Source organism: Typopeltis vanoorti, chromosome 5 (assembly GCF_054136105.1).
Source record: "Typopeltis vanoorti isolate ZY-2024b chromosome 5, IOZ_Tvanoo_1.0, whole genome shotgun sequence".
Taxonomy (NCBI): Eukaryota; Metazoa; Arthropoda; class Arachnida; order Uropygi; family Thelyphonidae; genus Typopeltis; species Typopeltis vanoorti.
Genome location: NC_143553.1, coordinates 32,285,088 through 32,307,455, shown reverse-complemented (window position 1 = coordinate 32,307,455; position 22,368 = coordinate 32,285,088). Strand labels below are relative to the sequence as shown.

General features: G+C 37.6%; 1 protein-coding gene across 9 annotated transcripts in view; it reads left to right on the top strand.

Annotated features, from left to right (window-relative positions):
* The window catches only part of LOC150106294 (N-acetyl-D-glucosamine kinase-like), a 285,728-nt gene that overhangs the window by 196,635 nt on the left and 66,725 nt on the right, over positions 1–22,368 (top strand). For all 9 annotated transcript variants that reach the window (XM_090392325.1, XM_090392323.1, XM_090392318.1 and 6 more), the window contains one exon: positions 15,601–15,701. In XM_090392325.1, the coding sequence (XP_090248451.1) occupies positions 15,601–15,701 (101 nt within the window). The remainder of the gene's footprint in view (positions 1–15,600; positions 15,702–22,368) is intronic.

Genomic DNA, 22,368 nt, shown 5'->3' with positions numbered 1-22,368 from the left:
GGAACAGAACGTGGGGAGAAAGCTGAAAGTTTACTAAAAAGGAATTAGTTAAAGAGATCACGAGAAGAATTTAGGCGGGAAAAACTGATATAAAAAGCGAGGAACGCTGGAAAAGAAAAAGCATTAGAGATTTATTAGAGAGGGATTGGCATTAGGTTGGAATCGGAGCATTCGCCATTCGGAAATCACAATGCGACAATAGCTAGTCGGCAAGTCACTCAAGCAGCTAAATAAAGTCTACTAGTCGAGAGGCGGTTAGCTAATAAGTTGTAGAATAACAATTATAGCTACGGAAAACAGCTGAGTGACTACTAAATAGACTAGCAATACTTGAGTTGAGATTTAATTTCAGGGCCGACCTTTCAAGGACACACAGAACCTTGAAGCAAAGCACGAAGTTAGTAAAGAATAGCAGAGCTATAAAGTTGAAGTATACCGATAGCTGTGTTTAGAATTGTAGTGTCTAAGAATTAATTGAATGCCGGAAGGGTGAACAACTGTGCATATAAAACCTCAAGTTAAGGAATTATTGTGTGTTGCCTTATTTCATGAGTGATCAGTAGTGCTTTATGCAACAACGTTTGTTTATGTGTATTGTGACCGATGATTAATTCAGTTATTGCTTAGAGGAATTATTTTAATGAGTGCCATATACTATTTAAGTGTTTACAGTTATAAAAAGTGTTTAAGTATAAGTAGATGAAGAAGAAAAGATTAACGGTAAGATTATTCCAACCTTAATATTACTGTACAGAGAAGTGTGTGAGTTTCATCTTAGAATTCCCTGATACTAACACTATTGCAGAGAATTAGCCAAAGTATCAAATTAAAAGTGTTTGTTTGTGAAGAGGTGTTACTGCAAATTTTATTGTATTAAGGAACTTTATTAAATAGCTAAAAGGAACTGTGAGAAGACTGTATTACAGATAACAGAATTACCATTGTCTGAGTTTGTATGACAGTGTTATCAGAAAGGCTGAAGTGTTTATAATAACTTAATTGGTGATTTGATCCTAAGTGTAAAATTTGTGAATTTTAAAATGAAATGTTTGTTTTTGTTTATCTAAAGTTGTATTTTGCCTGAATCTCTTTTACTGCACCATTCATAAAATATTCGAACCAAAGCGGGTAAAATAAGTAAGTTAAATATACTCGGCCAGTATATATTTTAAGGAGAGATAGTTGAAGGTTGATTCTTCTTCAATTCTTGAACTAATTCAGATATAGAGTGGCGCAGTCTATAAATATAAATTTTCTCTATATTTGTATTAGAAATCAACTTACAACTTATCAGTTGTTTAAGAACATCATAGTGATTAACATGTCAGATCCAAGGTAAAGATTTAGAAGAAGTAGGATCCAACAGTATGTAAAGAAAGGCACACGAGGATCAAGAGTTCTAGATCTCATCATTTCATCAGAGGATGTAATTGTTAGAGGGGTTTCACATTTTCCTCCAGTTGGTGAAAGTGATCATGAAGTAATCACCTGTGTTGTGGCTAGTCATATGCAGACTTTTGCGAGGAAAGGATATATGTGGAATTATAAGGCTGGTGATTATGACAAACTTAGGAAACAACTTCGAGCTATAACATGGAATGAAGAGTTGAGCAGTAAGGAAATAAATATTGCATGGGAACTTACAAAGAAATACATAACAGCATCAATGTACGAATGTATCCCGAAGACCAAAAGGATGAATAAGGTTGGTGTAAAATGGATGAATGTGGAGCTTAAGCATGAAATCTGGAAAAAGAAAGTACTTTGGAGGAAGTACAAGATGAATAATGGTAATCAGTCACATGACGAATATATAGAACCAGCCAGGAGAGTGACTCAGTTAGTAAGGAAAACAAAAGTAGAGTATGAGCAGAAATTGGCAAATCAGGCTAAGAAAAATATAGAGTTTTTTAGATATGTGGCAAGTAAAAGGAAGAATGATCATGGAAAGATGAAGTTAAGGGATGAAAGTGGTAGAATGGTAACTGCTGCAGAAGACATTGTTGAGGTATTCAGTGATCAATTTATAAGTGTGTTTCATCCTGATCAGGGTGGAATCATGAGGAACTTGACTGTAGAGGACATAGGAGAGGATAGCTTAATTGTGAGTGAGCAGGAGGTATCATCATCATCAAATTCCTGCCATGTACCCTCAAGGGGGTGTACAGGATATGATAGTACTGCATGAAAAAAATTACATCATTACTAACTTCCTATCTACAATTTTCCTCCAAATTAGTCTGTTACTTGTCAAGACTCCAACATTATCAGATCTTATATTTGTATCGTCTAAGGCACTTTTGTACCGTATCAATCCACCTATATCTTGGTCTTCCTCTGGGTCGTTTTGTTGCCAATCTGGCAGAGAACACTTGTTTTGCTAATCTTTCTTCGCCCATTCTCTTTAAGTGACCATACCACCTGAGATTAGCTCTGCTAACGCATTCCTGGATGCTGACAATGTCAAGTTCTTTCCTAATATCCTCGTTTTTAATATGATACTGCCACTGATGCCATCTGTTCACGCCTATAATCTTTCTCAGGACTCTCATATCTGAAGTCTCTAGTCTTTGGTCAAGTGTTTTACTTCTGACCCAGCTCTCAGATCCCTAAGTTAAAACTGGTTTGAACACTGTCTTGTATACAGCTAATTTAGTGTTCCGACTAATTTCTCTCTTATTCCATATGAATTTATTCAATTGACTTCCCACCATACCAGCTTTGCTGATTCTGTTGTCTATTTCTATATTTAATTTACCATCTTCAGTAAAAATCGTGCCTAAATAGCTGAAATGTTTTACTTGTTCCACAGGTTCTCCATTCACAACACAGTTGACATTTTCAACGATTCTGCCTATTTTCATTGTCTTTGTCTTTTTATTGCTGACCTTCATACCATATCTATTACAAGAGCTATTCAATTTAGTCAGAGAATCTAGCAGACTTGTAGCGGATTTATTTAGAAGTATAACATCATCCGCATAAAGCAAAGAGCTGACATTAACATCTCCAATTTTGATATCATGTTTAATACCACTTTCCTTCATAATGTGATCCATATAGATAATGAATAACAGAGGGGATAATGTACATCAAGAGATGGGATTGGATAACAGACTTCTATGTTGGATCAGTGACTGGCTGTCAGATAGGTATCAGAAAGTTGTATATGGCGGTGCAGTATCTCGAAAGAGAAAGGTCACCATTGGTGTGCCACGGGGGTCAGTTTTGGGGCCATTGTTGTTCAATTTGTATATGATATTGGGTTGGGATTAACTAGTGATATCTAGCTGTTTGCAGATGATGCAAAACTGGGGAGAGTAATGCACAGTCAGACTGATGTTAATGCCTTACAAGAGGACTTGAATAGATTGCATGAAAGTGGAACTGTCAGTTCAATGTTGCCAAGTGTAAGGTTTTGAGATTTGGTAAGCAACGATGGGATGCCAAGTATACACTTGGTGGGGAAACTTTAACAGAAGGAGGAGATGAGAGATCTAGGTGTGATGGTGGACAAGAACCTGAAATCAGGGGCCACATTGCACAAGTTGTGAAGACATCACATCGAATAATGGCAATGATGCAGAGAACCCTGACATGCAGAAATAGAGAGGTTATGATTCCACTGTATAAGGCCTTGATCAGGACTCATATGGATTATTGTGCACAGATTTGGTCGCTGGTGTTTCATGGGGACGAGGATATGTTGGGAAGGGTACAGAGAAGATTCACAAAAGGTAGTCAGTGGTCTTTGGAATGTGGAGTACGAGGACAGATTGAGGGAATGTAAGTTGCAGAGCCTCATGAATAGGAGGAGGGGGGGGGGATATGATCGAGACTTATAAACTGGTCAGGGGTTGTTATCAGCTAGACATGGAACAGATTTTCCATAGAATTGGAGAGGGAAGTAGAACAAGAGGCTATTGCTGGAAACTGTATAAGGAGGGTGTGAACAAAGGAGTGAGAAGGAGGTTCTTTGCATGGAGGGTAGTTGGTGAGTGAATGCATTGCCTGAGTGTGTTGTGGATGTGGACACATTGAATCAGTTTAAGATGCGGTTGGATGAGCATTGTATGCAATAGTGAGTACCTCCCACAATGAGTCTCTGACTCCGTGGAGGTCGGATGTTGATAATAATAATAATTTAGCTGTTGAAAGAGTATGAAACACCCCAAACATTTTTGAGGGATTCCATTTGTTGCTGTTTATGCGCATTGGTCAGGACACATCTGGCACACAATTTTTTATATCCCAACTTTTTTGTTAGAATTTCATGAATGACTGAGCATGAAACTCCCAGGAATTAAAAAGGAAGTTCTGTAATTGTAAAACGACGATCTCATGAATTTTTATGTTCACTCTTTCCACCAAATCGTCTGTTTCCACACTTGGTTGGCTACTGCACTCTTATGAACATTGTTAAGCTCTTCTTTAAACAAATGACACCATTGCCTAACTTCACTGTCACTCATTACATTAGGCCTGTAAACCTTACACAGAGATCAGTGAACTTCTGCAGCAATATTGTTTTCTGCCAACAAAATCCGTATCACAGCCCTCATAAATTATTCATAGAAGGCAACAAATGATAATAGAATGAAAGTTAAATGGTTAACTGATAGCTAATGTGTCACGCTATGCTGCCACATATGTGATCCCCTCTCCCATATCTTATTTGGCAGTAAATTCTGAATGGACCTTACTTTCTGGATGCACCTTGTACAAAACTTAAGTACAGATCTTGTCATATTTCCATGATTTCTCAACTATTTGTCATAAAGTGAAATCTGATCTTGATGACCTCTATTTGGCCTAAACCCAGCTTGTTCTTCTCTTCTTTTTCTTTCAAAAGTGGTTGAGATAGATTGTGGAAGTTTCTCTTCCACAATCTTTCTCAACCACTTTTCAAGTATGCTTGCATAAATCTTACCTTGGAACACTTAGTAGAGAAATTCCTCTGTAATTCTCACAATCAGCTTTATTCCCTTTTTTTTATAGATGAGAACTGAGCTCTAAGGGTTCTACTCCAATCTTCTGAAATTTAACCCTCTGTTGAATCCCTCTGAATTATGCAGCATAACCACTGCAAAAGTATTATAATTACCTCCATAGTTAAGTATTTCTGTCTGAATATCCTATACTCCAGACTCCTTTCAGTATTTCAAGTTTTTGATAGCTTCTATCTCAAGTATAGATTTGTACTCTTGTTTGCTTTCTCTTAAAAAATTTTCTATCACTCTCCTGTCACTGCTTGTTTCATTTAACAGTCTTTCAAAGTAATTACTCCAGACATCTAGGTTATCCTTATCCTCAGTTTTCATGTCATCTTTATCATCTTTGATTCCTTTTATAGCACTCTTTCCTCCGTTTCTAAGCCTTTTCAATAGCCTCCAGAACATTTTTCCACCTTCCTATTTTTTATTTTCTATGTTCTTGCAGAAATCTTCCCATGACTTTGTTTAGCTACTTTTACACACAGTTTAGCTCTTTTATTTTTCTCTGTGTTCTCTGTTATGGTATCTGTTGTCTTATTTGCTAGGAACTTTTGGCATGCTTCTGTTCAACATATGGTATTCTTAATTTCCTATCCTTGCAGACAACTCCACCACATATCCCCCCCCCGGCTGAATCAATCATTGCTTTCTTCTGAGTTTGCTGCTGAGACCTGAAGGTGTGGTTCTCATTTTCAAGCTGTTTCATTTTTTCTTCAATAATGTTTGTGTAGTGGGTCTACAGTTTGTCTGTGAAATTGCTGCTCAACTTTAATTCTTTTTTAAAAATTTCTTACACATCGTTCTTTTGAATGTTGCATTCAATTTTATCCTACTCAGGACTAAGTGATGGTCACTTCCAGTTTCAAATCCTGTATACACTCTTATATCCTAAACCAGAACAGAGATATCACTATCAACAATGAAATAGTCAATGAGGCTTTTCTTATTGTGTGTACTCTCCACTTGAACTTGTGTACATCTTTATGTTGGAACATGGGGTTATAAATGACTAGTCTATATCCTGATCAGAAATCCAATAGATGTTAAATCCATTGTGGATTTCAGATAGAGATCTATAATGGATTTAAATTACATTACCTTAAATGATGTAATGTACATCATTTAATTTACATTTAATAATTTGATAATTATTAAATTTAATAATTATGAATTGGATGCATTTCTCTATCCAATGAATTAGGCATTCTCTTTCCTTACCCTCAAGTAAAACAATCTGGTGATGTTTTGACAATGTGATAACACATTAAGTTACATATTAACTCCATGAGTTAATTATGTGGTGGCATTGTATATCATAAACAAAAAGATTAGATTCATCTTTATTTTAGTGCAGGTTTTTGACAGAAATGGCAGATGAAAAACTCAAGTCATTGAAAAAATGCAGTATTGGGAAAAAAAAAAAATCCTTTTTTAAGTTTAAATGAGAATTACAGGTGATTTACAAGTCTTCTAAAAATAATATTTTTAGAAGACTTGTTATGGAGAAACTTGATTTTCAGGTTCTGTCAGTTTAACTCATAATCCTGGTATACTTCATACACTAATATTAAAAAGTACAAAAAAAAAAGTGCAATCATCTCTAACTATAGCTTAAAAGGGATGAAAGAAATATTTTGTTATGGTGCAAGATTTGCTGTAATATGGATGTTATTAAGCTTTGACTAGGAGTATTTGCTAATTTGTTATAAGTAAATGAGTTCATTGTTAGATCTTGAATGGGGACTCTTTCAACAAAAAAGTCATTCATTCAAGATTTAACAAGAAACACAATTCTGAGGTAGAAATACTTGTATTATTAGTTAAGAAAGCAAAATATAAAAGAAAACCTGTTACAATTACTTTAGAAAGAAGTGAAGTTGAGGAGAAAATTGTATGTCTAAGTAGAATTATATTGTTAAAGTTATGAATGTCAAAATTATGCTCTGTGTAAGAATGTAAATCTAAGTGCAAACAAAGGTTCAAAGGTTTGCTTGCTGCCTACGATGACGTAACGCCCGCAACGGAAGCATTCGTGGAAGGCGAGCTGAACTCGCGTGCGGCGAAATCAGTGCTCTTCAAGGAGCAGGAGTATGATGCAATTGCGTAAGGGAGAATAGGAGAGCACAATGAGAGATCCTCCAATACGAAAAGAAGGTGCTACAAAGAAGAATAAAAAGCGAGTTCACTCAGGTTTGAACCCCCCGTTTTTTCTGTTCCTGTTTTCTCGTGTGGTGAAGCAGAGTACTGACCGATCGACAGCACCGGAAGTAGTCTCCTTCCCGGTTGCTATCTGAAGGAGTCGGGCATGCTATACGTGAGCTGACGGCAGACACCAACTAGGGCCATCGGTAAAAGTTTACTGATGCGAGACGGCGGAAAAGTTCCCCAAAAAGAATGGCTGAGATGATAACAGCGATCTGGTAGATGAACGTTTGTCCGGCAAAGTGCAAGGAATGGTGATTTGTGTCGATCAGCGTAATCTCCATGTGGATGCGACTTGATAAAGCAGAAAGACATATGACTACAAAGGACGGAAGAAAGAAGTGCGATATCCTCTCAGGACACTGGTAATGTACAGAATTTTCCTTATTGTTTGTAACAATTAGTATTGGAGCAAAGAGAAAAGAACAGATTTATAATTGAATGGAAAGAGAACTTTTAAGTGACTTTTGTGCTCAGTAACATGTTAATCATATTGGACTAGTAGTCTCAAAGCCTGAGAGTATGCAACACTCAGTTGAATGTGAATTGATCTTTGTTAGCGAGCTTTACTTAGAATTTTGAACTAGTGTTCTATGATGAATGTGTGCTTATTTAACCTATGCCAACTCAAACTGTGCTTATGAGTCGAAGAGAAAATGATATAAAGGCTAGGGTGTACCCCTTAAGCGACGCGCAGCCACATTGCCCTACAGCTGTGAGAAGTGGACGAGGGCTACCGCATCAAGGGCGGGTACGGTTAAAGAAGCGAGCCCAGCAGGTGGAGAGGATGTTGCGAGTGGGAACACTGAATGTTGGAAGCATGACTGGAAGGGGAAGAGAGGTGGCAGACATGATGAGGAAGAGGAAGTTGGACATTTTATGTGTGCAGGAGACAAGGTGGAAAGGGGGAAAGGCAAAGGAACTGGGAGATGGATATAAATTGTTCTACTCTGGAGCGAATAACGAGGGAAGAAATGGTGTAGGAATTGTGGTGTGTGGCAGAATGAAGGGTGAAGTACTCGACGTGGGTAGAAGGAACGACAGGATCATGCGAATGAAATTGGGTCTTGGAGAAGAGCGGGTGATCGTATTATGTGTATATGCCCCCCGCAAGTTGGTTGTACAGCAGAGGAAAAAGATGAGTTCTGGAACGTGTTAGATGAAGAAATGAGGGAATTGGAAGAAAATGAGATGGTGATTGTCGGAGGAGACTTGAACGGGCACATAGGAAGACAGAATAGAGACTGTGAAAGGGTGCATGGTGGCCACGGAGTGGGAATGATGAACCAGGAAGGGGAGAGGGTTGTGGACTTTGCAGTAGCGTTTGATCTGGCAATTGTGAACTCGTTTTTCTTCAAGAGGGAAGAACATTTGATAACATTTAGGAGTGGTAACAACAGCTCACAAATTGACTACATTTTGACTAGAAGAAAACATCTTAAGGTTGTGACAAATTGTAAAGTAATTCCAACAGATCAAGTACCACAACAACACTGACTGCTGTGCGCAGACTTTAAAATAAGATCGAAGATAAGAACTTCTGGTTGCCATGGGATGAAGACAATTAAGTGGTTTCGCTTAAAAGAGGAGAGTGTGAGGAATCGTTTTAGGGAGAGAGTGTTAGAGAGGATTTCGGATGGACTGGAAAGTGTACAAGATTGGTGGAAACATAATTCAAAAGTAATCCTGAGCTGTGCAATCGAAGTGCTCAGTGAGACATCTGGAAAGATTAGAGAGCAGAAGGAGGGTTGGTGGTGGAATAATGATGTACAAGTGGCAGTGACAGTAGAGGAAGGCAAAGCAGAAGTGGGATGAGTCAATAGTGGAAGAGGACAGAGAGGTGTACAAAGAGAGAAAGCAAGAAGCCAAGAGAGTTGTGGCACATGCGAAGGCCATGGCATATCAAGATGTGTATGATCAATTAGAAACAAAGGAAGGACAGAGAAAAATTTACCAACTAGCGAAATGTAGAAATAAAGCAGCAAAGGACATCTTACATGTGAGGCAGATCAAAGATGCTGAAGGAAGAGTATTATGGAGGGATGTAGACATAAGAAACAGATGGAAAATATACTTTGAGGGACTTTTGAATGAGGAAAATGCAAGGACTCACAGAGGAGATGGGCAGCCTTCTGAGGGGATGGTGCAGAACATCAGTAGAATGGAAGTGACGGAGGCCATGAAGAGGATGAGGAATGGAAAAGCGGTGGGCCCCGACAGAATTCCAGTGGAGGCATGGAAGGCACTGGGGGAAGAGGGAATTGACCTGCTGTGGGACCTGTTCATGAAAGTTTGCCAACAGGAAAATATACCCAAGGAATGGAGGGAGAGTACTCTTGTTCCCATCTACAAGGGTAAAGGGAATGCACAAGACTGTAAAAATTACAGAGGAATAAAGTTGATGTCCCACACAATGAAGATCCTAGAAACGGTTCTTGATGGTAGATTGAGGAAGGAGGTGGAGATTACAAAGGAACAATTTGGCTTCATGCCTGGTAGATCAACAACAGATGCTATCTTTGGGTTACGACAGATGATGGAAAAATATCGAGAGAAACAAAGGGAGCTACATCTGGTATTTATTGATCTGGAGAAAGCATACGATAGAGTGTCAAGGCACCTTCTTCTCCCTCAGACACTGGAGGTGTCTGAGGGAGAAGAAGGTGCCGGAGAAATATGTCAGGTTGGTGCGGGAAATGTACAGAAATGTGAAGACAAGTGTTCGGACCTGTTTGGGACAGAAAGAAAGTTTTCAAGTAACAGTTGGCTTGCATCGAGGGTCAGCATTAAGTCCGTTTCTGTTTAATATTGTGATGGAGGTGGTAACAGAGGAGGTGAGAAAAGATGCGCCTTGGACAATGTTGTATGCAGATGACATCTTGCTGTGTGTAGATTCGAGAGAAGAAGCGGGAACTAAACTGGAAAGATGGAGAAAAGTACTGGAAGAGAGAGGTATGAGACTGAGCAGAAGTAAGACAGAGTATATGTGTTGCGCAGTGGGCGGCGGTGGCCAGGAGACAGATCTGGAGCTGGAAGGAAATGTCATCAGGAAGGTGAGAGACTTTAGATACTTAGGTTCAACAGTGGAAAAAGATGGAGGAGCTGAGAAGGAAGTGGGATGCAGGATACAAGCGGGTTGGAGGAACTGGAGGGAGATGGCTGGAGTGTTATGCGATAAGAGGGTGCCGATCAATCTGAAAGGCAAAATTTATAGGACAGTAGTGAGGCCAGCTATGACATATGCTATAGAAACTGTGGCCCTGAGGAAAAATAACATCAGCAGGATGGAAGTAGCAGAGATGAGAATGCTTAGGTGGATGTGCGGTGTGACCAGAAAGGATCGTCTGAGAAATGACTATGTCAGGGGAACAGTGAAAGTTACGAACTTAGGAGCAAAAATACAGGAGGCAAGGTTGAGATGGTTTGGTCATGTGATGAGGAGGGAGGACGAATATGTGGGAAGAAGGGTCATGCAGATGGATGTGCAAGGAAGGCGGAAGCGTGGGCGGCCAAAGAAGAGATGGAAGGAGCTGGTAGAATAGGACATGAAGATGAAGAACTTGGATGTGGTGACAGCCCAAGACAGGAAGGTGTGGAGGAGACTCATTACAAACAGTGACCCCACTTAAGTGGGAGAAGCTGCAGAAGAAGAAGAAGATGTAAATAGAGTATTTGATAATTAGAATATTCCTTATTGCTTAGCTAGTGAATTAGAATTTTGATATGACATACCTTTGATGTGTGGAAGTTTATTTGTATGCAATTTGATATTTAATAAACATGTTTTTTCTATGTAAGCCTGAGTTTGTCTGAGCATGAGAGACTGATTTTACCACTCGCTAAAGTTCAAACCTGTGAACAAGGGGAAATTAAAGAAAGTTATAGGCCATGACTGCAATGTTGAAGTTTCTATAGGCACTTAATACTTTAACAAGATTAGGTAATACTTGAACTCTGGGAGGGTTTCTTTGTACAAGAAACTCTGGCTGGCACAGCTATATCAATACAATTTTTGTCAGAGTTCCGAAAGGAGAAGTGGCCCCAGAGAGATAGGTTAGAGATTTCAGGCTTAGTAGGTACAACAGGGATTTAGGATAGAGAAATAACAAAAAAGTGATTCCATAACAATGGCACAGCAGATGTAGCAATAGCATAGTCAACATAAGAATGGTGCAGACAACAATAATTAACATCATTATAGCAAAAACCATTATAACAGTTTTTGCTATATTGCAAGTTTGTTCTATCTCTTTAATCACTGGTTTAGCACAAGATGTGTAAATCAAATATATTCTTCTTCTTCTTCTTATTGTGCTATCTTCTATCGAAGGTCAGCGACCATCTTGGCGAACAAACTGCGCTCTTGTGTTAATCTGAGCAGTTGTGCACTGCTCTTTCCTGTCCACGTCTTGATGTTGTCAAACCATGATATTCTTTTTCTTCCTCTAGTTCCTTTGCCATCAATTCTTCCTACCAAAATAGTTTGTAGAAGTTGGTATTTGCTGTTTCTCATGATGTGTCCAAGATATGATGTTTTTCGTTTCTTGATTATTTGTACAAGGTGTTTAGCTTTGCCAATGGATTTTAAGACATCTTCATTGGTAATTTTTTCTGTCCATGATATCTTTAGCATTCTTCTGTATAGCCACATCTCAAAGGCTTCGATTTTCTTGATGGTTGTCGCCTTCAATGTCCATGTTTCAACTCCATAGAGCAGAATAGACCACACGTAACATTTCAGCATTCGGCATCTGACTTCCATGTTTAGGTCTTTATTGCAGAATAGTGTTCTCATTTTCATGAAGGACTGCCGTGCAACTTCAATCCTTGTCTTTATATCTATTTCTGGATCCCACCGTTCATTAAGCCAGCTACCAAGATATTTATATCTTGACACTTGATCAATATTTTTCCCATTGAGTGTCAGTTTCATTGATGAGGCTGGATGTTTGCTGATGATCATGTATTTTGTCTTGTTGATGTTTATATTTATTCCCATTCTTTGGCTTTCTATGTATACTCTGTCAACGAGTTTTTGGAGATCCATAATGTTATCTGCAATTAGCACGGTGTCATCTGCATATCGTAGGTTGTTAACAATCTTTCCATTTATTGTAATTCCCTCTGGACATTCTTCCAATGCTTTTTTAAAGATTACCTCTGCATATATGTTGAACAGGAGTGGTGAGAGCACACATCCTTGTCTCACTCCTCTTTTGATGTTAATATCACTGGTGGTAATGTTGTCTAATTGAACGGTAGCTGACTGATTCCAATACAGATTTGTTATTAGTCTTATGTCTTTTCGTCTAGCCTTATTTGGTTAAAGATTTCTATTAAGTTGGTGTGTCTGACTTTGTCGAATGCTTTTTCAAAATCTATGAAACACATAAAGACAGATTTCTGTTTTTCTATGCATTTTTGTATCAATATTTGGGTACAGAAAAGGGCCTCTCTAGTACCAAAACCATTCTGAAAGCCGAATTGTGTTTCACTTAGAGTTTCTTCACTTTTTCTATAAATGCAATTCTGAATTACTTTCAAAAGTATTTTTAATGTTTGGCTCATTAGACTAAAAAGTCGAAAGTCACCACAGGAATTCGCTTTGGGTTTCTTTGGGATAGTGATAAATGTAGATTTGAGCCAATCTGATGGAAATTCATCACTTTCATATATTTTATTAAATAGTTTTTCAAGAAGTTTGATGTTATCTGGTTCGATTAATTTTAAAAATTCTGTTTGCACACCATCTGGTCCACTGGCTTTTCCTGTTTTACTTGTTTGTATAGCATTCTCTATTTCGCATTTCATGATTGCTGGTCCTTGAATGTTATCTTTTATATTTATAGGCTTCTGTCTAGTATCATTGAAAAGTTCTGTTACATATTTTATCCAAATCTGTGCTTTATTCTCTTCTTCTAGAACTATTTTTCCATTTTCATCTCCTAGAGACACTATTTGCTTTTTCCTCAGTTTTCCAGAAATTTTGTTGATTTTCTTATACAGATTGAAATTATCATGTTGTTTCTGAAGCAGTTCAATTTCAGTACATAAATTTTTCATCCAATTTTCCTTGGCTTTTATTTTTTTCTTGATGATGTTATGTGTTTCTGTATACCTGGCTAGGTCTTTGTTTTTATACATTCTTCTTGTATCAATAAGAGAAAGAATCTCATCTGTCATCCATTTCTGTTGTTTTATATTATTCACATAACCTACTTCTTCAATACTTGTTGTTACGATGGCATTCTTTAAGCTATTCCGAAGAGATTCCACACTTTTATTTTCTTCTATATTAATCTGTTGTAATCGCAGGTTAAGCTGTGTCTTGGCACTTTTATTTATGTTCGGGTCTTTCAGTTTTTCTACATCAATTTTCTTTTTCTTCTTTTGTGATTTTTTAGCTGATTTTAATCTAAGACGTACTTCTGCAACTATGGGATTGTGGTCTGATGAAATATCTGCTCCAGGATAAGTCTTTGCACTCTTTATACTACTGTGGAATCTTTTATTTATCAGTATATAATCAATTTGATTTCTGGCAATATTATGTTGGTTATCTTGAGGCGATTTCCAAGTGTACAGTCTTCTGGGTGGAAGTTTAAACCAGGTATTTGCTATTGTTAGATCTTCTTCCTGACAGAATTGGACTAGGCGATCTCCTCTGTCATTTCTGGTGCCTAAGCCATGTTCGCCAACAATTTCTCCATCACCCCCTCTTCCCACTTTTGCATTGAAGTCACCCATCACTATGTTTATATCATGTTTCTTTGTTAGGTTTTTAATCTCTTTTAGGTGTTCATAAAACTCTTCAACATCTTCTTCACTTTTGTCAGCTGTGGGTGCATAAGCTTGGATGATATTTATGTTAACGGGGTTTCCCTTAAGTTGTAACAGCATTATCCTTTCAGAAAATGGAATCCAATTTATTACTGATTTATTGATTTCTTCATCTACTATTACAGCTACACCATGTCGATGTTTGTTCTCATCATTCCCAGAGTAATACATTGTCATATTATCTTGTTGACACTTTCCAGATCCTGGCCATCTTGTCTCGCAAATTCCCAAAATCCGGATGCCCAGCGTCTTCATTTCTCTTGTGGCATTTCTTACTTTGCCAGCTTCATACAGAGTTCTGACATTCCAAGTTGCAATTTTAAAAGTGGACACCATTTTGAGCCCGGAGATTCTTCACACCCCTGTCCCATTTAAGGGACGCCGGGAACTTGGGGCCAATTGTAAGGGTTTGCTCGCCATGGTGGTTGTTCTGGAGATAAGGTAGAGCAGTAGTTTCTCCATTTGCTTTCTGCTCCGCAGTATTACAGACGTACACAATATAATCATATTGCCATCTGCAAATCTCTGATCACAAGCTTTTCCGTCATCATTTGGCTTCAACCTTGTGTCAGTACTGACAATGCTGCTTCCCAATGTCAGGGGCGGTGACCCCAGTAGGTAATTATTTAATGGCAGCACTACTCGCCATGTCACCGAGTTGTCATTGGGCTTTGTGAGGTTTTAAGTGAGACAGAGTTACCACTTCTGCTCCCCCACGCCCTGATAGCTCAGTCGCTGTTGGTCCACGGCTGCTTATTCGCCAGATTGCTCTGCTTATATCGCAGCTAACCTCCATATCTGAAGGCTGTTCCCCGCATATTCTTCTTATAGTGCCATTATTCTCATTGCTTAATTTCTTATGTCAATAAGAAACTAAGCATTATAATTGTATAATTAAAATCATACTAATTTTCTTTCCTAATTGAATGTTTTACAGCAGATGGCATTCACACTATCTTTGGATTATGTTGCTCATAATCTTAAGCGCCTTAGCACAATTGGAAGAACGACGGTACGTTGCGCCATTTGATTGGAAAAAGCTTAAGTTCAATTCTCGTTATGACGGAAGGAATCTTTATATGGACTTTTTCAATTGAAGGTGAGTTAGCCGATATCATACAGAGGTAGCAAGGTTTTTCCTCCTGGAAACTCGAGTTTTTCATCCTGTATACAGACAAATCGGCCCTTCAGAACACATGCAATTTACAGACAAAAAATATTAGCTGTGGTGGTGGGCAGTAGATGGCACTGATGTAGATGATTGGTAGTAGATGATCAGTGTTGTGGTGGAGACAGAGAGTTGTACAATAGGTGTCCTCCTGCGATGAGTCTTCGGATTCCTTGGAGGAGTCATGAATAATAATAATAATTAAGCCTGATAGCTATATGCTACGAGTTAATTAAGATGCAACATCTAAATAACATCTCGAATTTCAGTTTTAGTATGTTTATTAGTATAATTAGCCCATTTTCTCTAATATCCCAACTCTATCATTGATTTCCTTTTATAAATACGATTCTTGATTACTGAATTGATATTGAGTTTTTATTTTAACTTTATTAGCTGCTTTAGAAGAAGATGATCTAATGTGTAAGCAACTTTTCTATGAAGCAGGTGTATCATTAGGAAGGCATGTTTTAGCACTGTTACCAAAGATACATACTGTAAGTATTAATATATACATTATAGATGTATAAAGCTTGTAAGATAGAGACATAAAATTTGATAAGATATCATAAATCATAGTGATAACTTTTACATATCAATTATTACAAGAATAATAAAATTAAAACAAATAAAAACAGTAACCAAAAATAAAAAAAAAATATAGTGTTGAGAAGTTGGAATTTTCCCGTACCAGAAAAACAATATCAGAGAACAGAAAATTGAAGTTCAGAGGGAATATTGTTAAGGTGTCCAAGATAGTTCATAGAATTACTTGACTATTGAAGAACACACTAACATACACAGAAAAAGAAGTTATTATTTCTCTTTATAAGGTATTGTTATGTCCACATCTGGATTACTGTGCTCAGATCTGGTTATCTGGATTCCTTGGAAATGAGGAAGTGGTAGAAAAGATTCAGAGTGAGTGACCAAGTTGGTGAGTGGTGTAAGTAATGCTCCCTACATTGATAGATTTAGAGTTTGTGGGTTACAAAAGTTGGTTGATAGGTGTAGAAGAGGGGATATGATAGAAACATTTAAATTCCTAGAAGGTTTTTATAAGATTGATGCAGGGGAAATATTTCAGCAGTGGAATAGTGGTGGAAGAACAAGAGGTCATCCCTGGAAATGTAAGAGTGTTGTTAACAAGGGTGTAAGGACTAGATTTTTTATAGATATTATTTCTGGAAAATTTTCCATGTTACTCCTCTAAATTAATATTAAGACTTTTCCCATGAGCTCTGAAGACGACACTGAGTCGAAATGGCTCACATCCCGTTACTTTCACCTCTAATCTTATTTCATCAGAAGGGGACAGAAAAATTTCTGTCCCCTTCACCTTCTTCCCAAAGAATTCACAGCCCATCCCTGAAACCTGGGTTTTAAATTCACATGGCTTTGTCTTATCCACAATCCTCCCACATTTTTCCGTCTCCACATTCTAATCCCTCCCCTTCCTTTCAGTCATACTTCAGCAGTAATGTGTAAATGTGTATTGCTAACCTGATGCTGTTCAAAAAGAAGACAACCAGGAACATCCTACAAAGGTATGTCTAGAACATTATTCCTTCCTTATATTCTTCATGTATCTATGTCTTTAAAACATCACAGTGTCCTAAAAATTGAGTAAGAAGCCAATGACATCATAAAAGGGGTACTCCTAAAGAAAAATAAGCCAAATAGCCGTAAAAATTAATAACTAGATTTTTTGTTTACAGAGTAGTGAATGAATGTAATGCAATGCCTGACTCAGTTTTGAGTGCTTGGTCTATAAACGAGTTCAAGAAGAGATATGATAGATATTGTGCGAAAGTTTGGGTCTCCAGGAATGAGTCTACTGGCTCCATGGAGATGCCCTTATTATAATAATAATATAAATCCTACCTTGCTAATTCCTTGAATACTTCCCTAGAAGAATTGAAAATGAATACACACTCTTTTCCAAAGCAATTTTAGATGCAACTGACATCATAATAAGGAAATCAAACGGGATTATCAATCCCTTGATTGCAGAAGATATTTTACAACTATGTGACAGTAGGAGAACCTTAAAATCCAGTATAAACAAGGATAATGATAGCAGGAGAAAATATAAAGAACTAAACAAAATAATAAATAAAATTAAAACAGCTAAAATCAACTGGATTTTGAAGGATTGTGAAAAGTATTCAAACGATTGAATAGGAACTACAAAGAAATAACTCCAGAAGTGCTTTCCAACTGATAAGCAGATTAACAAAACCCTTCACTAACAGTGGTTGGTCAACTGAGGATGAAAATGGCATGACTTTTTGACTGGGAAATGATAAATCTTACAGTGTTGGCATGATTACACAGCTAACCTTTTCTCAGATGATAGTAGTAGCCTTAATAATCATACCTTGAAGACATAATACAAATAGCATTGGATCAAGGAGACGTTTCTATTTTAAGAGAAGAGGTAGAAGCAGTAATTCTTTGAAGGTGGTCAAATTGCCAGGCATAGATGGAATATCTTCAGAATTGCTGAAAGCATGGGGAGAACCTATCATAGATTAGATATTCTGTTCAAAATTTGTCAAGGATGTAATGTAATTCTGATTCCTACACCTAGAAAAGAGAACAGTACAAAATTTAGCAATTATAGAACTATCAGTATAATCAATCATCCAAGCAAAATTTTTCCTAAAAGTCTTACTTTCTATTTTCCTCTCATTCTTAGAGAGTAAGACTTTTACTATACTATCAGAGCACCAAGCAGGATTCTGTAAAAACAAGAGTGCACTAGACAATTTATTATTATTATTATTGTCTGTACAGTTAGCCTAGTGGCTGTGCACTTTGCAGCCATATGCCTGGGGAAGGAGTGTCCTAGGTTCGTTTTCCCGTCGGTGACATGAGGAGCTGAAGGATCTTCCTCAGCCATAACCAAGTTAGCCGGTCTTGGGCATCTACAGTAGGGTTTTTCCCCCCAGTTTATTCTGGGGTTTTTCATCCCACGAAGCAGGCAAATTGGCCTTGAGACCTCAACACCACTGAACATATGATACACTGGGGCGTAGGGCAGACCACCTTATCCTGTGAACAGTTTAGGTCCAAATGATTAACAAACTCTCGACACCGCAAGGTAAAAGGAGAGAGGCCACATACTACACACACCAGCTATCGTACTTATTCACATTGCTTGCACTCACAGCATCCAATGGCAGTCCATTCCAATCACACACCACCCTATGAGAGAAAAATCTAGTCCTCAACCCCTTCTTAGTGGCCTTCATTCTCAGCTTCCAAGGATGCCTCTGGTCTTTTTCCCATCCTCCATAAATTGAAAAATTTCATCACTTGAAATCCTGTATGACCCTTTCAGAAGTTTGTAAGTCTCAATCATATCTCCTCTCTTTCTCCTGTCTGCTAGTGTCTGCAGTCTACAAATTCTCAATCTGTCTTCGTACTCAGTACCATGATCCTGATATCATTTTTAACACTCTCCTTTGTACGCTCTCCAATATGTCAGAATCACAACGGAAACTAGGATATCAGACCTGCACACAATAGTCCAAGTGAGGTCTTATCAAGCCCTTGTAAAGAGGCAAAATAACATCCTTATCTTTACATGTGAACGTTTGTTTCAGCATTGCAATTTTCTTTTGAGTTGTATTTGCAATCTTTGCCACTTGACCCCTGAACTTCAACTTTATATCTATTAACACCCCAAGATCCCTAGCCTCATCAGTTTCTTCTAGCCTAATTACCTTATCTATCTTTGCATCATCAGCAAATAGCTGTATGTCGCTTGTCAAAACCTTCCCAATATCATTAATGTACAGATCAAATAACATGGACCAAGCACTGATCCTTGTGCTACACCATTAGTTATCTCAAATCTTGCAGACTCACATCCCCCGTATACCACTTTTTGATATCTGTCAGTCAGCCATCCTCTTATCCATGCTAATATTCTATAACCTAGACCCATTTTCTTCAATTTATGCTACAGTCTGCCATGCTGTATTCTGTCAAAAGCCTTAGCAAAATCCAAAAGTATCATGGTGTATCCATTTCCCTTGTCTAGTTCAATGGTAATATTGTTATAGAATGTGAGCAAGTTGCTAAAACATGACCTTCCTTTAGTAAATCAATGTTGTTCATTGCAAAGTAGAGATTCACTGTCAACCTATTTCTGAATGTGAGCCCTAACCAATTTTTCCATAATCTTCACCACCACTCCTAAGATACTAATTGGTTAATAGTTAGATACATCGGTCTTTGCACCACCCTTGTGCAATGGAATTACCATACATTCCTTCCATTCCTGCAGAATATTCCCTGTTCTGAGACTCATTAAACAGCCTGGTCAGATGAATAGCCAGTTCAGCTGAACACTCTTTTAGCACACGGGCTGATATCCCATCAGTCCCTATTGCTGAATTCTTATTCAATTTGTGCAACAGCTCTAATACCTTGTCCTCATACACCTACGTTTCTTCATCTAGTGAAGAGGTAACAGTGAGCTCAGTGTTGCGTACACCAGGTTGATAGCTTTTAACAAAATGGGAACTCATTACCTGAGCAACCTTTCTGCATCTGTAACCCTCATTCCATCAGGATTTAGAAGAGTTATTCTTTCATATTCATTCTTTCTTTTACTTGCAGCAGCATATCGATAGAATTCTTGTGGGTTGTCTTTAGCATGCAGTGCTAGTTTCTTTTCATACTCAGACTTTGCTTACCGTACAACAGTTGTGACTATTCTAGCCTGCTGCTTATAACATTCATAATGGGCGTCATCCTTATGCATCCCGTATTCCTTCCACATCATCCTTTTCTTACAAATCCCTTGCTTAATAAGATTACACATCCATTTGACTCCTACTCTTGTTATTCTTCAACTCTCGGGATACATTCTGATATCACATCATTTAAGTATTGTTTAAATGCTTCCCATGTACTGTCGATATTCTTTCCATCCAGCAAATAATCCCATTCCACTGAACTCAGTATACTCCTCAGTTTGTCATAATTTCCTGCTTTGTAGTTCAGCATGTAACCTTTTCTGAATGAAGCATTCATAAACTTAGTCACTTCCCAAGTGAGTACCGCACGATCGCTGTCACCAACCGATGCAGAATAGTTACATCTTTAACTGAAATGCCCTCTGACGCTATAATCAAATCTGACACTCTTTGCCCTCGAGTACCTTCTGTCACATGCTGCTTGAGGAAGTTGTCCCGCAACAACGCAACAATTGCATTTTCATCTTCTCATGAGATTCCACTGCTACCCAATTAATATTTGGATAATTAAAGAGTTTTCATATCCCATTATGAAAACTCTTTTCGCGCTCATCTTTTCTATTTGATGATGCATTTCTTCATCACTAGCAACTGATCCACCAGATCTGTAACAACACCCCACTATGTAATTAGTCTTGGTAGATTCCACTTCACACCAGATGGCTTCAAACTCACTGCCACATGAAATATTGTTAGTAGTAGTACTACAATCATAGGTCTCAAGTCTAACTGGATTCTATTCATCCGATATCATTAGCAGCATGTCCCTCCTCTCTTATCCTCTCTATCCTTCCTAAAAATACTGTACCCTTGACACTCGATACCAGTTAGTAAGTCTGATTCTGATAGCCAGGTCTCACTAATACCTAGTCTGAGATCGTAACATATTGACTAAGGCAACAAACTCTACCTGTTTGTTCTTTTGTATTGTCTTGTCTGCAGTCTGTCTGCAGATCTCTATTATTCTCTAGTGCCTTACACATGTCGACGTCTTTGCACCCATATGATGGGTCTGAACTGGACTAAAACAAACCCAAAATCATTCTCTGTTCTCTCCTCGTCAATATTTCCATGACAAAGCTCATTTCCGTTATTAACACAGTTATATAACATTGTCGCTCTTACGCTGACATTCACACCATTCCTCCCTTTATAATTTAGTTTTCCTGATTCTCTGTGTTAGGTCTCATACCAGTTATTAGTGTTTCTAGACTCCTGATACCAAGCGCATTCAGGTGTAGGCCGTCCCTCTTATACAAATCCAATCTTCCCTACTCACTCCACACATCCAAAAACTCGGATCCATTCCTTCTACATAGTCTATGCATCGAATCGTTGGCCATCATAACCCTTCTTCGTAATTCATTTTTATCATAGCGAGGTAAAATACTAACGATTTTCACTTTCTCACTCTTCACTCTCACTTCTTCCAGCAACCCTTTCATGTCCTCTCTCATACTGAACTTATTGCAAGTTAAATTGTTCATACCTACTACTACAATTTTGTTTACTTTTCTTTTCTGTTTTTGAATTGCTTCCTTTATATTCTTAATTTTTGCTCCTGGAAAACTCGACATTATAACTCGCTCATCTATAGCACATTTTATTATGGAGTCACCATACCAAATAACTTCTTTCTATATACTAACAATGTCACTTACCTGATTTCTATTATTTCCTGACTTACCTGTTTCCTTGCTTTTGTTTCTTATTTTCTTGTTTAATTTTCTTTTTCTCCCTCTGCTCACTTAAATGCCTCTCGACATTTTGCAAATCCTGCATCGTCTCTCTGATGATCTGCTTCAACTTCTCTATTTTGGAGGTTAATTCATTTTCATTAACCTCCTTAGCAGGGGTAACCTTCTGGTTCTTGCCTGCAGTGCTTTTTTTAGCATTACATTTCTTGCCCTTTTTTGGCACCATTTCAAACGTATACTGAATTTTGAAATATCTAATAAAAATATGTTAAAATACTAAATACACTAAAAAGCACTAAAATCTACACTAGTATCCTACAAAACAGTAATTTTCTAAAGGAAATTTATTAAAAATTCATCTCATTGGAGAAAAATATATTGAATGTAATAAAATGGTATGTCATAATTTTATAGATATACAGAGAAGGCTTTTGATTCTGTATGGCATGTGGAGAAATACTGAACCAGTATGGAATAGATAATAAAATAGTACACCTACTTAAAACTCTTTACTGTTCCTCAGAAATGTTAATAGAAAATCACTGGCAGCAAAAGCCTTTCAAAATGGAAAGAGGTGTGATTTTTTTTGCCAATGATTTTTAACCTATATTTGAAATATATAATAAACTTAGCCTTGGAAAACAGTGGTTAAAAAATAATAATAAAATTAATTAATTAATTAATTAATTTAGATT